Genomic DNA, 20,116 nt, shown 5'->3' on the forward strand with positions numbered 1-20,116 from the left:
GACCTTAAAGCATTAGTTTGTATTTCTTTAGAAAATATTTGACCAATTACCGATACGAAAGTATCGGTAATTGGTATCTGCGAGTACTTGATCAAAAGTATCGGTACTCGTACTCGGTCTAAAAAGTGGTATCGGTGCATTCCTAGTTTTAACCCCTTCATGACTGAGGCCCTTTTTTCAATTTTTGCACCCATGTTATATTCCACATTTTAGGTCTGAAAATGACGTAAAACCCCCCAACATTATATATTTTCTGAATGCCAAGACCCTATAGAATAAAATGGTGGTAGTTGAAAATTTTTATGTTGCGCAATATTAGCGCAACTCCTTATTAAACCCCAAAATTTAGTGACAAATTTAATTAAATGCCCCAAAACACAACAAATTACCCATTTTTTAAATGAAATATAAAAGATGAGGTTACAACGAGTAAAACGATACCCAACATGCCCAGTTTACAGATTGCGTGCGACCGTGAAACGGCGAAAAACTGCAGTACCCCAAAAAGTCAATAAAAGACGCTTTAAAAGCCCCCACAGGTCATCAATTTAGAGATACCCCAAAATACTGGCCCTAGAATTATTGCTCTCACTCCGGCGTGCGCGGCGATACCCAACATGTGTAGCGCGTTCGTCGTTTTCATGCGTAGGCGCACCCGACGCGTGTTTACGTGGCGACGCGCATGCACGCGGGGGCGGGGTACTTATAATTTTTTTTTATTATTATTAGATTTATTTTATTTCATTTTAATTTTAAAAACTGTTTTTTTTTTTTTTTTTACTTTACTTTGACTGCTATCACATGGGGGGGCTTGCAAGCCCCCCCATGTAATAGCAGATGGTGGTGACAGGTCCTCTTTAAGGTGATGCTGGGGGTCCAAAAGACCCTCAGTGTCACCTTTACACTGGAAATAAGCTATTGAAGTGCAGATCGCACTTCAATAGCTTATAGCTGGGCTGCAGGAGCCCAGAACTGACAGCCCAGGGACCGGAAGTGATGCAATCTGCATCGCTCCCGGTCCCATAGAACGGGGAGGGGATCGATGAACGGAAGTTCGTCGACCTCCTCCCCAGCTCCCCGCGGACACAAAGATCGCCGGTCCCGGGCCCGTAGGAGGGGCAACGGAGCCCGGGAAGCACGGCGGGGGTGTCCGGGGGGGGGGGCGGCCCCTTCTTCGGGACGCAGAAGCGATCTGGCGACAGGTAAGTCGCCAGGATCGCTTCTGTTGTAAAGCCGACAGTCGGCTCTACAAGTTTAAACAGAGTCCCGGCGGCAAAAGTCGCCGGGAGTCTGTTTAAACAGCCCCGATGCTGGCGACGTACACTGTACGTCGTCAGTCACGAAGGGGTTAAAACAAGCCCTCACTGACCGCTGCAGCTGCAGGTACTGTGGAACAATTCATCCCCAAAGTTAACAGCAGAAGCCCGGATATCAGAAGCACTGGAAGAGGGAGCTTGGTTCCTCCTCTTAGGAGTGACTCAGCAGCACAGCTCACCCTGCTCTGTATGTACTTTACACATTATTTGCTGGGAGGGACAGCAGGGTGAGCTGAGCTAAGTCAGTGCTAGAAGGGGACAGGGTGTCAAGCCACTGATGGGAAGGAGAGCAGGACGAGCCAAGTTGGCTTAGAAAAGGATTTCACTGCTTTGGTTGTGAACTTTGAGGATGAATTGCTCCATTGTGCCTACAGCTACCAGTTTCTAGAGATGCAAGTATACTTCTGTTCCAGGGAAGTGCCGCTAAGATGATTTATTTAGGAGACTGTTAGGGTGCTTCATGCAACCCAGAGAATGTGTTTTCATCATTAAGCTACTGCAGGAGATAAGACATCCTCCATGGGGATGGGGAAAGTGAATGCGTGCTATGCTAATGCACACGTACCCCCATACCCAGAAGTACTTATTTTTCTTTACTCTGGTACCAAATGGGGCAGAAGGAGCCCGGGGCATTTATTCTGTACACTTCCGCTTCATAGTCAGAGCTCTAGCACACCTCTCGTAGCCTCAATGCAGCAGGCTGGGATTCTTCAACCAATAAAGAACAATGCAGGGGGGTGTGCCAGTGCTCCGACTTCAGAGCAACTCAGTGGTTAGCACTCCTGCCTTACAGGAGTTAGCACTCTCTCTCTCTCTCTCTCTCTCCAGCGCGCCCGCAGTCTCTGACCCTCGCTCTCCAGCGCAGTCTCTGACCCTCGCTCTCCAGCGTGCCCGCAGTCTCTGACCCTCTCTCTCCAGCGCGCCCACAGTCTCTGACCCTCTCTCTCCAGCGCATCCGCTGGCCACAATTAAGGTTCCCTGTGACCCATGAATTTACAACCACTGTTCTAACAGCAAATTAGCAATGTTCCTTCCAGTGTAAGGAGGGGCAGCATTGCCAAGAATTAGTGTACACACTGGGCACCATTCACACCTCTGGGTCAGGTGACACAGACACAGCACCCCCCATGACGCCCATGTGCATGCAATCAATGAAAGATTCTGATGAACCATTTTGACACCCATGGCCGATCCCAGGGCCAAAGCTGCCAACCCAGCCTGAGGACTATGTAAGCTGACAGCCATGCCCTGTCTACCTCATGCTGCCCCATCTCTACCTCTGGAGGGCAGTCTGTGCACCCCAGCCTGGAGACAGCCCAGTCATCTGCAGACAGGACAGAGTGCTAGCTCCTAGGTGTCCCCAGTGGGGAGAATGCAGGGGGCCGGGAGAAAGACTCAGCACTTACCTCCCGTTTCCCCCCCGCGGCCCTCTAATGCCTCCAGCGGCTCCTCTGCGGGGGTAAAACCAGCCGACAACGCCTGGCAGGATGGAGAGAGGAACCCCACACACACCCTAACCTCCTACCGCCAGCGCCCAGCTCCTCTCAGCCGTTCTGAGAAGCTATTGGGCCAGCCCCGACCAGACCCTTCCTGTCAGTGGACGGTCAGCTTGTCACTCAACTGCACACCCCGCCTCCTTCGTCCCCCAGCTGTCAAGGTAGGTTGCAGCAAAACAGCGTTGTCCGCGCCCCTAAACGTGACGTTCAGGGAGGCTATTGGGCGAGCCGCAACTGTGTCCTTTTAGGAACGGGCTAAGGGGGCGTGGCTCGGCGTCGCGACGTCACCTCGCACGCTCGCTTCCAAGATGGCCGCGCGGGGATCGCTGCGCTTGTAGTGTACCGATTACCGGCGGAAGCTTCTGGCTGGCCGGAGTCTGAGGAGAGCGGGTAAGTACTGGAAGGCACGCACAGACCTCTGGGGACAGACGGGCGGGCCCGAGGACCCCCAGCTTTGCTTGCAACTACCACAGTTACCTATGAGTGTGCTGGGCCTTGTAGTTCTGTTAGAGCTGGAGGGTCATGTGACTGGCTGTCACGTGCCCTTAATTTGATAGAGTCCCCGGGGTCTCCAGTAGGCCGCACACACACACCTCACAATCTGATTGTATGATCTCCTTCATTGACGTTTAATGGGAACATGTCATCCTGTCCATTCAGCCATGTATATGAGGATGCCAGCCACTGACAGAGTGTAGAAACCCGGCCAGTGGCATTTCCAGGAGTAGACTTCCTGTTTCTGTTATGGCAAGTTTCCTTCAAAGCTTAATGGGGGGGAATTTATCACAACTGGAGAAGTTGCCCATGGCAGCCAATCAGCATCCACCTTTCATTTTCAAACCTTTGTTGTTTTTTTTAATGACATACCTGATTTCAGTGACATCATGCCTCTGTGTGTCTCTGAGCAATGCAGGCAGACCATGGCTGGCTGGGTGCTGTACAAAACATCACAGCACCTTGCCTCAGCACTCCTCTCAAGAGCCCTCAGCCCTGATGGAAGTAGTGGGCTGGCTCTTGGGACGTGTTATGCAAATATCAGAATCTATTTGCATGCAGACCATGCTAGACAGCCAGATGTGATGCTGAGCCTCCTTGATTAAAATAACTGCAATTCAATGAATGAAAGGGGTGGGCTCAGTGACAGTCAGGCTGGGAAGGAGAGGGCTGGATGTTGCTGGATGTCCTCCAGCCAGGAAGTTAGATGCCGTCTGACTTGCTGTAGCTCCTAATGCACATTGTGAGAAGCTCGCAGTGTGCAGTGAAATCAGAGGAAGCCATTTCAGGAGAGGAGCCGGTACAACTGTGCAAGACTGAAGGGAATGAAAGGGTTGATATTGACTCGCCTAAGTCTGCGCTCCTTCTGGCAATGGAGACTGGCGGCCCATTGTTGCTGCATGTGCCCGCTCCCACTTCACAGTGACATCATCCCGCTGATGGGCAGCCAATGAGAAGTGTGGACATGACCCAGAAACTGAAAGAAGGACCCGCCCACTTTGCTGTTACAAAACACTTAGAGCCCATCACATCATGTGACCCTGGACTTGGTGAGTATTTCTTTTTTTTTCTTCAGAATATGGTTTTATATTATGTAATGCCAGGATTGGTTAGAGGTGGCTATTGTTGGGGGGGCGTTTATTGTTGGCTGGAGTGACACTTTAAGAACACAATAAGTAGAAGGGGGACATATCATACATAACTGCCCCATGATGCATCTAGGCCTGAGAGATGAAGCGGAGAGCTTCCAAGAGACATAAGAAACTGTCAGGCCAGGCCACCGCGCGGCAATCATGCAGATAGCCGCACGTTCACGTAATCGCACACCACCGCCGATTGCGCTGCCAGTGCCATTATTTTCTAATGTCGCCCCGGACAGATTGCGCGGCTTTCTCCTGCAATACTGCCCGTGCAAATAAAAAACAAACACATGTACCTTTTTTCAGCGATTGCCGCGCAAATGTAATCCGATTTGAAATCAATGAGGCCGCAGGGCAGCCGCTGTGTGCACCCGCATCACCGGGATCACCAAAGCCTGCACCTGCACTTAGAGGATGTAAATCTCCGGCATCTCCCGGAAACTCAAACAGTTTTAGGTAAATAGACCATTCGTGAAGCTCGTTGTAATATTGCCATTCTTCATTTTCTTTCAGATCATTTTCATGAGTGGAAGTAGCCGTGATGAAGGAAAATAAGGAGAATTCCAGCCCCTCTGTGGGGTCCAGCACGTTGGACCATGCCAAGCCCTGCTGGTATTGGGATAAAAAGGATTTGGCTCACACCCCTTCTCAGCAGGAAGGCCTGGACCCGGCCACTGAAGCCAGATACAGAAGGGAGGGAGCTCGGTTCATCTTCGATGTCGGGACTCGGCTCGGCCTGTATCCTTCTGTATTATAGTTACTCATGTATAGACTCATTGTCTATACATACACACAATTCAGTGGTTGAAGCGCAACTCCGGCCGAAAGTGACGCTCTGTCCTCCTCCTCACAAGCAACCACTGGCGTGTGTTTGTAAATATATATTGTGTCTCTGAAGCTTTAAATAGACTCGCCATATACAAATGTAACACACAATCAAATGTTCTTGGCAACCCAGGTATTCCCATTGTGTGCCAGGTATACCAACTCTTTGCAGCACTGGTGGTCCCTGGAATCAAGGCCAGGTCACTATCTGCATGGAGTTTGCATGTTCTCCCTGTACTTGTGTGGGTTTCCTCGGGGTGCTCTGGTTTCCTCCCACACTCCAAAGACATGCTGGAAGGTTAATTGGCTCTGTGTGTATAGTAAGCTCCTTAAATGCAGGGACTGATGTAAAGCGCTGCATAAATTGTTGGTGTTCTATAAATACCTGTAATAAAAAGATGTGTATATCTTCCACTTTTCTAGGCTCATCAGCCTCCCCTAGCGGTGCCGAGTGTCAGCTTGGGGTGGGATGGGCTGGGGGTATGGCCACGAGGGAGCTCCATCCTTACGTGCATTGCTTACAGCTCCCTCACGTGTTCCTTGCCATTAACGCACCTTACCACACAATCGCACCTACCACGCATTCTGGTGTGGGAGGTGTATGGTATTGCTATTCATTTGAATGGCACCCCAAACCCCACCCACAGTTTGATCGCCCGCACCGGAGCGCACGGTACCACAATGACGTGCATTTCAGTGCGATGCGACTTGGGTCACGACTTAATGACCAACGACAAATGTGGGTCCTGAAGTTACACAGGTTGAGAACCACTGCTTTTAAAGTATATTCATATGTTCTAAGAAGTGGTTGTGTGTGTTTATATTTGTATGCCTTTTGTTTAAAACTTTATTTGTACAGTTTTTGTTGGGCTATGAGCAGTGATCTCTAAGGCCCCATTCACACCTAGGCGTATTGTAATATGCCCGTCTGTCGCACGTTTTTTTTTACAGCGATTTGCGGTAAAAAAGTTGCGCGACCCCGAAGGCTACTTGGCTGTATCCCAATGGAAAACGCCCTACAAAATGTCCCAAAGTAGTACCTGGACCTTTTCAGGCGTGGGCCGTTTTGTAGGGCGTTAGGGACGGGCGGAAATACGGACAGGTGGGAACGATACCATTGACTACAATGCAATTTATATTTTTGACCGTTTTGTAGAGCGTTCGTCGAGCGTAGAACGCGCTACAAAACGGTCAGGTGTGAGCGAGGGCATAGACTTAAGAAGAAAAAAAAAGAAGGAATACTAAAATATATATAACACACACACTTATATAAAGGGGTACGCAATAACTTTTAAAGATTTGATTTTCTTTAACACGACCTTCAGACATTATGACACGCTAGCTACTGGGATTATATATTTTCATCGATTCTATATGTTTCATTCTTTTAAACAATTTGCAAGATATGTAAGTATGTTAAAAGTGTTTGTGTAGAGTTTTGTAGTTTTTGTGCCCGGTATCTTTCTGTCTTTCTACAGTGTCCTAATTTTCTCATTTGTCCTCTAGGTAACCGGTGCCTGCTGCCTGTTCCTGGCGGGTAAGGTGGAAGAAACCCCCAAGAAATGTAAAGATATTATAAAGACCGCTCGCAGCTTGTTAAACGATGTGCAGTTTGGACAGTTTGGGGACGATCCAAAGGTAAGGACATCACAAGGTAATGACCTCACAGGCTGTGCTTTGTAAATGGCAGAGATATTGGGAGGAGATACAACACTGGGACTGTTATTTGTAACACCAGGATTTGGGCTTTGAAGGATAAGTGCACTTTAAAACATCATTTATCCCTTTTGCCCCCCTTTATCATAACCTAACCCACCCTCCCCCTGCACAGATGCATACTTACCTTGAGGGCCACAGTTCCACTGTTTTGTTTACATTCAGCACTGGCTGCACATGGGCATTATGTATGGGACGGGTCTCTGCTCTGGGACGCAGCCCTAGAGAAGCCTATGCGCCCAGGGCAGTGAAAATTAGCAGTGCTGGATGTAATAAACAGCAGAACCACATTTGTTGGATAGAGCTAAGTATGCATCTGTAAAGGGGAAAGGTATGTTAGGTCAGGGAAGGGAGAAACTTTGTCTTTAGTTGTACCTATCCTTTAATTTGTTAAAATGTGTCTTGTGTTAATTTGTTAAAATGTGTCTTAGATTCAAACAAACATTGACAAGAAAGGAATATTAGGACTCTGGCCACAAATAATGTTCCTTCCTGTCTCTCCATAGAATAGAGCACATTTGTCATCTGGTCACACAGACTTTCCATCTGGTCAAGTATAAGTGCTTGTTGTTGCCATCTATTTTATTGCAATGGTCCTCCATACCTGGCAACCAACGTCGTTGCAACTGTTCAACCATATATGACCGACTTTGTTTTATATTCGGCCCCTTTTGGTATCTCATCTGTTTTTTCTTTTTGTCTTCTCTTTTATATACAGTGTTTTTTTTTTTCTTTTTGTCTCTAGGAAGAAGTCATGGTTCTGGAAAGGATTCTTCTGCAGACCATCAAGTTTGACTTACAAGTAGAACACCCCTATCAATTTCTTCTGAAGTATGCCAAGCAACTGAAAGGTAGAGGTACCTGCATGATAGCCCACACATTCGGCCATGTCAATATGTAATGCAAGGTGTAACTGATGTATTTTTTTTTCTTTTCTGCAGGAGACAAGAACAAAATCCAGAAGTTGGTGCAGATGGCATGGACATTTGTTAATGACAGGTAGGACTCATGTTAGGGTTTTCGATATTCCCATTCTGCCCTTTATACCACCATGGCCTCAGACATCCTTTACATTCATTTTAAAACCCCTCCCCTTTTTTTCTTTTTCTTTCCCATTTTAGCCTCTGCACTACGCTGTCCTTGCAGTGGGAGCCGGAAATCATTGCAGTAGCAGTCATGTATCTTGCTGGAAGATTGTGCAAATTTGAAATACAAGAATGGACGTCAAAGCCGATGTACAGGAGGTGGTGGGAGCAGTTTGTCCAGGATGTGCCAGTCGATGTTCTTGAAGGTATTTTGTGTACTTAGCATCACTGTACTTGTGGGAGACCGAGGGCTATGCATTCTGGGATTAGCACACGCATAATAACCTTCTTTAAAGTGACCTATTCCTCACTGAGTAATTATTGTTAAAGCGGCTGTTTTTCAGTTTTGTATGGACAACCTAGCATATAGCCAGGAGTTAATGGACACTGAACTCAGGAGTTACATCTTAAAAATGCATCAAGTATCTGAACTGTTAACAGGAACTGGACCTTATTTGTGTATCCAGAAGGAAGGACAGTGTCAGCACCAATTCAGAGATGATTTGAGGATCTACAGTCGAGTGATACACAAATAAGATACATTGTTGTTTATGGTTGGGGCTTGTTCACACTGAAACCGTGTGCATTCCAGAGCGATAGCTGCTGGAACGCACCGCGATCGCTGAGAAACTTCCCCTTGCGTTTTGGGGCGGGAGGGGGATTGGCGCTGCATTGTATTCAATGGCACTGCTTCCACTCCCCCCGCCCGCAGTGTGATCCAACGCGTGGCAAAACTTTGCCAACGTTCCACTGCAAACGCAAAATATAGGGCAAGCCCTATTTTTTGCGTTTGAAGTGGAACAGAACACTGGCAAAGTGTTGCCAGGCGTCCGATCGCACGGTGGGCAAGCGTGGAAGTGGTGCCGTTGAATACAATGCACCGCCACACCCCCTCCCGCCCCAAAACGCAAGGGGAAGTTTCTCGGAGATCGCCGTGCGTTCCAGCAGCTACCGCTCTGGAATGCACACGGTTTCAGTGTGAACAAGGCCTAAAGGTTCTTGAATGTATTTTTAAGATTTAACTCCTGAGATTAATATCCCCTAAATCATGAAAGGTCCACTACAAGTGGTGACAGGGTCACTTTAAAGTAAACCTGTCACTAACCTGGCACCAGTCGAACAGACGTTTTGATGAACTGCATAAGCAGTAAAAAAAATAACAAAAAAAAGAGTGATCAATTGTGACATTGATCAGTAGTTCTAAAATTACATACGTGAAGTTATGTGCAAATCTGAAGTTTTCGTGTAAATTCTGAGCTTCATCTGAACCATCCTGCTTTCTTAATCTGTATATTGGTTCTTTAATGTGGTAGGTGGCCCCTAAATAATGGGGAGGCATCCATGGAAAGGACCAGCTGCTGTTTCACTTGACGCTTATGGACTCATTTCCTGCTGAGTGGGAGGTTCTGATAGTTAGATTCACATGATCATACTGCTGGTTGTCTGCAATTCAGATGAGCAGTAAAATGATTTGCATACTGGAGGTCTGCACTCAAACTGTACAAAACATTCCCGATTGTTTTCAGTGTTAACAAAAGGGAATATTCAACTTTTTTTTCTAGTTATATGAAGTGATAGATGTCAGCGGGTTAAAGTTGGTCATTTTGTTATTGGTTTATTACAAAATGGCTCGTGTAACAATTGAATATGTATTTGAGCATTTAAATTGCCCATCTCCGGCAATTATTTCTAATGCCAGTGATCACTTGAGGTGGGTGGGGGGATAGGTGGAGCCTGGAGATTTGCTTTCATTTACCAACAAAGCTATTTTTTTTAATCAAATGTACTGTTTTTTCAGACATCTGTCACCAGATCCTGGACTTGTACTCTCAAGGAAAACAGCAGATGCCACACCATGCCTCCCAGCAGCCTTCGCCCCAAGTACAAGCACAGATTGCCGCTGTACAGCCTCTGCTGTCACAGAACTCCGACACCCAAGCAGCTCAGACGAAGGACCCGCTGCAACAACAATCGGCTGGACAACCAGCTAAGAAACCCTCTCCACAGTCCAGCCCACCAAAACAGACCAAGAGGCCTCTGGTATGTCTCTTGTACAGAAGCTGTCTGCATTGTCCTTAGCATATCGCCATTTCTTTCAAGTACAGTATAGGAGGGTAAAAGGTTGTTTAAAGTAACTATGTTGTTTCTCTTCTTTAATAAATTAAATAAAAAGGGGAATCCGGTAACTAGCGGCAACCTGATTGGACCTTCATGTTGCTGGAGCAATGTCTTGCTCATTAGCCTCTTTGTACCAGTAGGGGTTGCTCATTATGAGAATATTGATAGAGATGGAGACCACATTGGGCTTTCCTGCAGTACATAATAGACATCCCACCTGTCGGAAGAGGCACCCATCTTTAATGAGAGGACATGGGGCACCAGATGTAGAAAACTATTCACGTGCCTCATGTGGTGCTCAGGCATGCCAGGTGGTGCTCAGGAGTTTGGTCAACATAGGATGGCCAGTTCTGTTCATTGTTTTGCCGTACTCGCTGCAACTATTTAATTTTTCCTGAGTAGCTAAGCTTACCTCCCTGCCAACATGCTGTGGAGAAGAACAATTGCTCTCTGTGGTGAATCGGTGGTCTCTCTGCAGAGGTCTGACATACTCCCTGCTGAGTCAAACCATAAACCCTGCATTCAGCAAAACTCATGCTCCCTGTTGATTGGAGAACTCTAGTTCAGACTTTGCGAGAAGCATCGGCATTATGCAGAGAGACCACTGCTTCCAAAGCGAAAGGCCCTTCTCTGCAGCATGCTGGCAGTGTACAGGCGTTTCTGCTCAGACTGGTTCCTTTCTAAACAAGATAAACTATAAGACCTTGCACACTTCTTGTTTCTTGATCACATTTATCAGATTAAAGCCCAACCAATCTTTCACTTCAAAGCTCTGAAACCATTTTAATATCTATGTATTATTGTTTTTTTCAGCCTTCGTCACCCAAAGAAGAGGGAAAAACGCAGGGTATGTATCGATTCATATCTAATCTTTAGTGTTTGTTCCACGGTACATTCTCATTATTAATGTAGAGCCCCAGTCAACACTGTTTTGAAAGCTTTGAAAGGAGTGGGACAGGTTAAAGCCTATTTATTTACTCCATTTCCTTTGGGGATATTTTCTTTTTCTGTTGTACCCCCAGCACAGGAAGTGAGGAAGCTTTTTCTCACAGATGGCAGTAAAAGCATGTTTATTAGCAAAATGGGGAAAAGCTAGAACTACCCCTGATCAAGTTTTTATTGCTGCCTGTGTTCATGTGCTTTGCCATCACTTCCTGCAGGAAATGGTGGCAAATCTCCCCAACAGGGACATGGCAATACAAAACATATAAAGGTTTTAGTTGTTTCCCGCCTTGTGCAAAAATGAACAAAAGAATAATTTGGCTTTTACAAACCCACCATAGCCAGAATTGCTTCATATATTAGAACAAAAATGAAAGCTAGAGATTCTTCTCTAGCTAACACACCATATTGATTCTTCCTCTGGCGCGATATGAAAGAGAAATGTCTCTGTAATAAAAAAAAATGTTGTCTCAGTAATTTGTTGTATCACAATTATTATAATCTTTTTTCCATTAACTCCATGTCTTTTATCTCTTTGCAGAGCAACCATTAAGTAAAATGCCTAAAATTGAGACTTCTCACCCACCATTACCGCCTGTCCATACCCCATCAGGTGAGAACATTTCTATACTAATATTTATGGGCTCTTCCTGTTTTCAGACCTTTTTTTGTGGCCATTGGCTTCAAAGCCACCCTACAGCCAGGAGAAAGTGCGGGTCTCGGGCACCCATACAGCTGTTAATTGTCATACGGTTTGCATACCTGACCAATATTATTATCCACATTACTCCATTTTATAACCTTTTTATGTGCTCTCTAATCGCAGTAAGTCCTATCTCATAGACTATATAGATGTAGCAATGGAGTAAGCACACCAAAGAGTTCAAAATACTGCAGCAGCATAACTATCAAGTTGTCACACAGCAGGGTTTTTCAAAGCAATATTACTAAATATTACACAGTTGCTATGCTATAACACTAGATGGTGCAATTATTAATTCTGTCACATGGCAAAATCAATTCTAAACAGGGCCTGTGAGACAGATTTATTGTAAGGTCACAGCATGAGTCTTAAATTCAGCTCAGTAGCATTGTGACCGGATAAAACGTGACCCTGCCCACTTCTTAGAAGAGAGCTATGGCCAAACCTATTTTTGGCTATAGTTTTCTTTAGTTTCCAAACTCCGTATATAGTGGGCTACATGCTATATCGTCAGGATCCACACCGCCGCCTGATTGACAGCTGGCTCTGCCTCTCTAGAGCCAGCTGTGCCCACTTCCTTTCCTTCTCTGCCCTTCCAATGAACACTGGAGGAACAGTGAGAGGGGAATCCCTGCGGAGACTAGTGACTGACCGTCTCCGCTCTTTGCAGGGAGGAGCCATGAGCTTTGTCTATATAGTTCTCTTTTAAAAAGTGGTCAGGGTCAGTTTTTACTCTGCTGCTTCTCCTTCAGAACTGTCTCTGTGGCAAGATATATAGACCTATGTGGCTGTATTTCTGGGCAGCCAAGTGTAACCATTTGCAAGGACATCTACGGTGTCACATGCTGGTTTCTGATCGCTCAGTTCTCGAGATATAGAGCCTGCATGTGACAGCTGCATTGTCCCACGCCGGCTCAGACTATTGGGAAGTGTACATTTTAGTCTCCCAATAGTTCTCCTTTTAATTGTGTGACTTTTTAGAGCATCTTTAGTAATAAATCGGTCTTTAAATTTTGCAAACTGTTACACTCGGCTGCCCAGAAATAGACGCACAGGTCTATAAACCTTGCCACAGATACTTTTCTGAAGAAGAGGCCTGACAAACTGTATCACTGATTTGCTTGATCAATGCCCCCCACACCATGTTTTTTGAGTAAAAGGTCTTAAATCTGCATTTTGAATCTAGTAAATTACTTACACACATGAAGCAAAACTTAATGTACAAGAATTTAAAAAAAAACCTGTCAACTTGAGTGCGAGCCATAGAAAGCAGTGAAATCAAAGTGCAGGTCTCTCCTCTGCATTTTTTTTTTTTTGTATGGTCAGTCGGTTGGGGACATTTCAGTCTTGCAGATTGTGAAACGATTTCTTTTTCTTTTTTTTGTGCATCTAGAGCGAAAACCTCCTCTGGCGCCTGGAATTGTAGCAGTAGAGGGAGAGCCCACCAGTGTTTCAGAAACCACCGATTTAGCAAAACTCCCAATTCCTCCGCCTGCTCTTCCTACCGCTGTCCATCAGCCACCTCCTCTACCACACCGACCGCCTCCACCACCTGCTAGTTACATTACTGGCATGTCTACAACCAGCTCCTACATGTCTGGCGAAGGGTACCAGAGCCTCCAGTCTATGATGAAGACAGAAGCACAAACATATGGAACTTTGCCCCCTGCCTACGTCCCGCCTTCTCATCTACCATATCACCCCCATGTTTATCCACCTAATCCTCCGCCAACTGTACCCCCACCCCCATCTACATTCCCACCTCCTAACATTCCTCCTCCGGCTCCAGGCTATCCCCCACCCCCTACTTACAACCCCAACTTTCCACCTCCTAGACTGCCCCCAACTCACACCGTTCCAAATCACCCACCACCAGGAATTGGCTTGCCACCGACGTCCTATCCTCCTCCTGCTGTACCACCAGGAGGCCAGCCTCCAGTCCCTCCTCCTATTCCACCACCAGGAATGCCACCTGTTGCAGGTTTAGGCCGGGCAGCCTGGATGAGATAGCATGGAGCTTCTGCGGTATGAACCTGAACTCTCAAAATAAGTATTGCTCTAAACCGTTTAAAAGCCCAAATAAATGCAGACGTGCTTGTTTTATAATATGTAGATTGTTTTAAACTGCACAGCCCAACAAGTACAATGGTTTCCCTTAAATGGAAGCTCCACTAAGTGCTGATCAGTGGGACTGGAGCAGATCAGGTTTACTGTTTATATAACCATTGCCCTCTTTTTCTCTATTGTTCATTGACAGACATGGCTTGATATCAGGCAGTCTAGGGTTATGCTGCCTACAGGAGTGCAAACTAGGTACGTACGAAACTGAGAAGCAGCCCCCTTGAGGCTATGACCCTTCAAACTTGCTCAGTATCGCTTAGTGTCCTTATGAGAATGGATGTTCCTTCCATTCTGCTATATAGTGAGGGTAGAGCAGGTGAGTGTAGTGTTTACATTCCCTTTTTCCCCAGTCATCCCCTTTTAAAGAGTAACTTCAGGTGCCAGTCAATGAAGGCTTGTGCTGTCTAGAAAACATTGGATTGGTGCCGTCAGAAATTTGTTCCTAGATGAGCTGTGTCAATGTGCTTTAAGCTGGTGTTAATTATATCAGTTTCAAATGCTTCTGAGAATTCAGAATTCACTAAGGGGTAGCCGCTGATCTGCAAATGAAAGGGGGCAGGACTTGAACTGTCAATCACCCGTACTGATGAAAATGTTGAGCTTGGAGGCACATAGTGACTGAGTGTAGCTATATCTGCACTTTGTGGTTCCCTGCCACGGTGGGTTACGTGTTTGGGGACTCTAAATGGGGAAATAGCTTCTTTAAAATTTAGCAGTAACTACCAGCAAGGGGATGACACCTTTGTTATACTGCTTTGGGAAGGGGGAAATTACCTTTCTTAGTTCCTGCAAGGGAAGGAAAAATAGTTTTACATAATCCATTGCCCTGATGTAGTAATACGAAAAAGCCTGTAGACTCCTAGACCCATGCCCTTCATACTGCAGTGTGTACGGTTGGGACTGCAGCAAATCTAGAGAGCAGGTAGTGCTCGAAGCATGGAACACACTTATGTGCACTTAAACAGTCTTTGTTTCGGGGCCATTCACCAAATGAGGATACCGGCAACCACAGGCGTTCAGCTAGCACAGCGTCCAGGGCAAAAGACGAATGAGAGGATGAAACGTAGAGCCAGATAACATCCCACAGGTTAAACACACAATGTTCATTCATGTTTGACTTGCGTGTCATTTAGTCCCAGTTCCCAGAAGTGTTGGGTCTCGGATACATCGGCCCACACAAGGCACTCTTACAGAGCAACTGAAGGCAAAAGTTTTGTTTTGGATAGAGTGGAGGGAGATTAGAACCCCTGTCGTGGTCTTATTGGTGTGTTTTTCCATGTTTTGTCCTGGTGCCCATTATCGTTAAAGGAAAGAAAATCCAAAATTTTGGGTTGTGATCAGGACAGGAATAGATGGGAAATCGTTCTGGTGACCCTGTTGATCACCAGAGATTTTCCCTCCCTGTTTTGTCTATCGGGACAGGAAGTGATGGAAAATCTCACCAGTTGGACAAAAATAGCTGATGGGTTATACACCTCCCTTACCCTCTCCAGAACTTTTTTTTTTTTTAAATGTCTTCTACTTAAATGGCCATAAAAAGCCACCGTTACTACCTGCTACCCAGGCATTGATCAGCAATCAGTGGAGCCTTGCAGAAAAGTGGAATACCAGACGATACTTTTTTTTCTTCCAGTTTGGATACAATGGGGAAATGCATTAGAATCACTTTTGTTGTTTTTTTTTTAAAGGATTAGAACTCGTCTCGTGTTTTTAGGGGGCAGAATTGACGGCAGGTCTCCCAGACTACAATAAAACCACAAACTGTTTTGTAAAACTTTATTATTCCAGGACAAATGTCAAAGAAACCGGCCTGGGATTTCTTAATTTGAGACGTTTCACCCACTACTGGGCTTAAATGAGAATTATGGGGCGAGTGAGAAATACTCATCCCCATAATTCAAGCCGACCTGTGACAATGAAACGGTCACACATTGGCTCTATTGATCGGGAAGTGAGAGAACACATACCGTCGCTCGCTCACTTCCCGATAGTCACCACTCCCCGCAAGTATTCTCCCCTCTCTGATCCTCCAGCGCTGACTGGCTCTCCCTCTAGATAGGTAGAGCCCAGTGTCAATCAGCCAGCTGGGTGGATCCCTACAGTATTGTCGGGATCCGTCCCGGCTGCGGTCATCTCAGTATATAGCGGGCAATAGCTCGCTATATACTGAGTTTTGGATCACAGGAGGAAGTTAGTATATGTCCTCCCTGTGACCCTAAAGAGAACTATGGGGAAAAACACTTACCCCATAGTTCTCTATTAATGGAAGAGAAAGATTAAGCCCAGTAGTGGGTGAAACGCGTCACCTGGTAGTACCAGGCAGGGCATCCTGAGGTTCGTACTGGAATAATAAAGTTTTCCAAGCGTTGGATGTTTTTCACTGGATGTGTTGACAGCTTGGGATGAGGACCAGCTCTTGCTTGGCTTCTGCAGCTGGTCTGCTGAGAGTGATCCGCTCTATAGGCTTTAAGAGGAATGGAAAACTATTACAGCACACTCTGCCAGGAGTCTCCAGCCCGGGGCCAACCAAACTCTGGCCCTCCCAGCTGTGCTGAAACATCCCATGATGCATCTGTCTCTGGGTGTCGTGGCTGTGAGAATCTTACAATGCCTCATGGGATTGGTAGTTTTACCACAGCTAGAGGGCCCGAGTTTGGTTACCCCCTGCTCTAGCCTTTCCTCACTCTATTCCAAACTAAAAAAAAAAAAAATATGACTTTAATTGCCAAGTTGTGTTTGAAATGTTGAATGTTTCATGATGTCGCTATGTGCCTGGCTGAGAAGATACACTATATATTATTCTTCTGTAGTTTGCGCCGTTTCCTTTCCATACAGTAAAATCCCAGCGCGATTACTGCAAAACCTTCAGAAGTGCCACATTGGCCGCAAATCGTTCTTTTCGCGTTGGCTTTTTCCGAAACAAAGACGGAAATGGTTTCTTTGTGTTTTGACTCCTGTTTTTGTATTTTTGTGGGGGGTTTTTTTCTCCTTTTTTGATTGACAGATTTTGATGCTTTTACAAATGTTTGTAAATATTTTTTTTAATGTAAAAAGAAAGTCTAAATGTAACAGCCGGGTAAAGTGAAGCTGTCACTGTCCATGACATCCAAGTGAATAAAAACACTGAAGTAAAGGCTGGTTTCTTTATTGGGTGGAAGCTGCTGCACCGCGTGGGATTGAAGCGTCACACAAAATCCGCCAGGTCTTTATTAATGCCTCTGGTGGGAATATTTACTCTCACCCTCGTTAGGTTTTTACAGCCACGGGTCTGCTGCAAGTGACACTTTCTGTACTTGTCCTCAGACATCTAGGCAGTGGTGTACTTTGGTTGTGTGCTGCCCTAGGCAAGACTAAACTCGGGCACCCCCTTTAATCTAAATTTGCCCCACCCCCATCCTGTTTAGGACATTTTACACAACCTGTTAGTCACTGGGTACAGCGCACACGGGGTCTCAGGAGAGCTGTGTATAGTCCGTTACCTGCATGCATGTGCTGCTCTTCTTACCTGCAGCTCAAAGTGCCATCAATACCAACAGGATCCATTGCAGGCCCCAGCCTGCTTCTGGGACATCCCACCATCAGATCACATGCTATGGCCAGCCCCGAGCCACCTGCTGCTTCTCCACCGCCTCCTGTACAAAGCCAGCTGGACCACATCTCACTAGGCCCTCCCCTCCACCGGGCAGTTCTCTAATTAGGCAGCTGCTCTTAGGGCCTTGCGGCCGCCTAGTCTGCTTCATTAGGCAGCCTCTGCTGCCTGATTCTGTGCTGCCCAGCCTCGGCCCACCGGGCAAGTGCCCAGTATACCCAAAGACAAGTCCGGCCCTGTCTGCCTCATTGGTTTGGGGCAGCATTTTTTGCCGGCTCCCCCCTGGAAAGTGCCACCATAGGCAAATGCATAGTTTGCCTTGCGGTAGATACACCCCTGCATCTATCCCTATTGTGTTCCAATTGGGGAAATGGGGGCTGTCCTGCTTCAAATGCTCCTTTTATGTAATGACATACCTTCATAGACCCAGTCTGTGTGGACAGTATGGCCCCTTGCTAAGGCCTTGCCAACTGCTATCCCAGTGGCCAATAAAATTGCACTAGTGGCCAGTACAGGCACTCCCACTGGACAGTTGAATGGCAGTTGCTAAAGCTTAGCCATCAGGATTGGTGCTGCAGTCCTGTTTCCGAGCTCAATCAGGTATTGGGGGTATTTTTTTAGGCCCGGGGTAAGTGTTGGGGTAGGGTAAAACCTAACCTGAACACTGTGAGGGGGGTAGTTTGGGTGTAAAGAGTAATGAGAGGAATAGGACTAGTGTAATGGATACAAGGAGTGTTGGAGAAATGTCACAGTTAAAGCGATATAGGAGCTCACTGTAAAATTCAGGGTTGCCTTTATGTCCAGGCCCAAATGGCTGACCCTTGTGTCATGGCTCCTAAAATCAACGTACTGCCCTACTGAAACCTTCCGCAGAAGAAGATGTATTAGCTGCTGGGTGGTGGAAGCCATGACCAAGCTGGGAAGAGGGCAAGATCCAACCAATGGGGGTCATAGACAACAAAAAGGACCTACCTGGTGTTCAGATGGGGACAAGATGTGGGGGTGCTAGGCCATGTCCAGTTACAAAATTCAAACTTGCCATTGCAGACATCCTTCTGAAAATCCCAGTTGATGTCCTGCTGATCCTCTCACACTAGGGCTGCACCGATACTTAGGATTTTCATGAGAACTACCAGGGTTGGAGCGGTTGCAGCTGGGACCGGGCTCTGGCACTCCACCACTGTCCTGAAATCATGAGTCTGTATTGTCCTAGAAAAACTGTCACATGACAATAAACACAAATGTATCGGCGCTTGTGAGTACTTGGGGAAGTATCAGTACTTGTACTTGCAAAATGGTATCGGTACATCTCATATATATATTTCTAAAAACAAAATCATACATTAAAACAGATGTACAATCCCGGGAGCTCCGTGTGCTCCTTACAAATGACAGCGGCCTCCTAACTTTAGAGTTTTTTTTCTAGTCTAGTCTTGGAGCTCAAAAGTATCTGTACTTGTACTTGGTGCAACTCGGTGCAACCCTTTAATATATTGTCACTGACCTGAAATAAGCGTGCAGCCAGTGAATGACTGTTCAGCAGACTGGTTATGGGTCCTGAAGCTATTGGTTTGACATGACAGCCAAGCAACTGGCCTTTCTGAGAAGTTACTAAGGGTAGCCTTCCTATTTCTTTTAGGACAATTTAAAGGAAAGTTTTACTGTAAGAAATATAGCAGCTGCCCTTTCCTGAAAATGGTACTTGCCTGTCTCCCATGAGGATCCAATAGGCTTCAATATTTCTAGAACAAGTCAGTCAGGAGTTCTGACTTTGTTGGCTAAACGCTTGTTTCAAGTCTGTAGTTCAGAAGTATTGGAGAGAGCCAGGCACCTAGCATTTTTATTTGGAGGTCAGCAATGGCAGCTTCTATAGATCTCTCTGTACAGGTTTCCTTTTTATACAAAATGACAATTTCCTATCTGACTTTATAGGTTTATTTATTCTGAACATGTTTTAAAGAACACCTTATACTTATTACCATCTGTATCTGTAAGAATGATGTTTAAAGAGTCCCTGTCACTAGCTTATAAAAAAGTACAGAAAAGTCAAGTATTTTGCTGTTTCCTTTTCCATAAACTATTTTGTATTCACGTGCATTGTGCCTATGAACTGGCTAAAATAAAATGTACTAGATGGTTCCTCAGCACAGCCTCCTCCCTCCACGTCACCACCCTCTCTTCTGGAAATGTTTAATTCATGTTTTTGCTGGCCCAGCTTCTCTTTAGCCCTTCACCTTCCTACATAACATTTAGTAAAGTAATTGGGGGAGGAGCGAACAGGAATATTTAACAGGGTTATTCGCAAAAGGGTGAAGAGTTTGGAGAAGGCCGGAGAAGTGAACAATCTAAGACAACATAGCTGAATTGGAGAATGTTTCCGATTCCGCTATTTTGGCCTAGATTGTTCACTTCTCTTTCCTTCTCCAAACTCTTCACCTTTTAGTGAATAACCCTGATAGTGTCACTTGAGTGACAGCTCTAAGTCTGCTGGAGTTGCTGACATCATATCCAAGCAGCCAGCGGCAGTCTCAGGGTTTCGGATGTCTACAAAGGGAGACTTTTTCAGTTAAA

At 46.0% G+C, this 20,116-nt stretch overlaps 1 protein-coding gene across 2 annotated transcripts; it reads left to right on the forward strand.

The window, feature by feature from the left end:
• The first annotated feature begins 3,096 nt into the window (after window positions 1–3,096).
• Window positions 3,097–13,990, forward strand: CCNK (cyclin K). Of its 2 annotated transcripts, none has more exons than XM_018566247.1 (11): window positions 3,097–3,202; window positions 4,960–5,184; window positions 6,597–6,678; window positions 6,778–6,909; window positions 7,733–7,844; window positions 7,929–7,986; window positions 8,109–8,278; window positions 9,871–10,112; window positions 11,004–11,037; window positions 11,674–11,745; window positions 13,229–13,990. In XM_018566247.1, the coding sequence occupies exons 2-11, from the start codon at window positions 4,988–4,990 to the stop codon at window positions 13,843–13,845; spliced, it is 1,716 nt and encodes a 571-aa protein (XP_018421749.1). In that variant the 5' UTR covers window positions 3,097–3,202; window positions 4,960–4,987; the 3' UTR covers window positions 13,846–13,990. The 2 variants fall into 2 exon arrangements, with proteins under 2 accessions (XP_018421749.1, XP_018421750.1); XM_018566248.1 differs by having other exon boundaries at window positions 7,733–7,838.
• Window positions 13,991–20,116: the final 6,126 nt, after the last annotated feature.

Source organism: Nanorana parkeri, unplaced genomic scaffold (genome assembly GCF_000935625.1).
Source record: "Nanorana parkeri isolate BGI_ZX_2015 unplaced genomic scaffold, ASM93562v1 scaffold928, whole genome shotgun sequence".
Lineage (NCBI taxonomy): Eukaryota > Metazoa > Chordata > Amphibia > Anura > Dicroglossidae > Nanorana > Nanorana parkeri.

Bases quoted from the DNA above. Each gene is read 5' to 3' on its own strand.
- CCNK (XM_018566247.1), top strand. From the start codon at position 4,988: ATGAAGGAAAATAAGGAGAATTCCAGCCCCTCTGTGGGGTCCAGCACG. The intron at 7,845-7,928 runs GTACCTGCATGA...TCTTTTCTGCAG, and splicing joins CAAGCAACTGAAAGGTAGAG to GAGACAAGAACAAAATCCAG. The intron at 7,987-8,108 runs GTAGGACTCATG...TTCCCATTTTAG, and splicing joins TGGACATTTGTTAATGACAG to CCTCTGCACTACGCTGTCCT.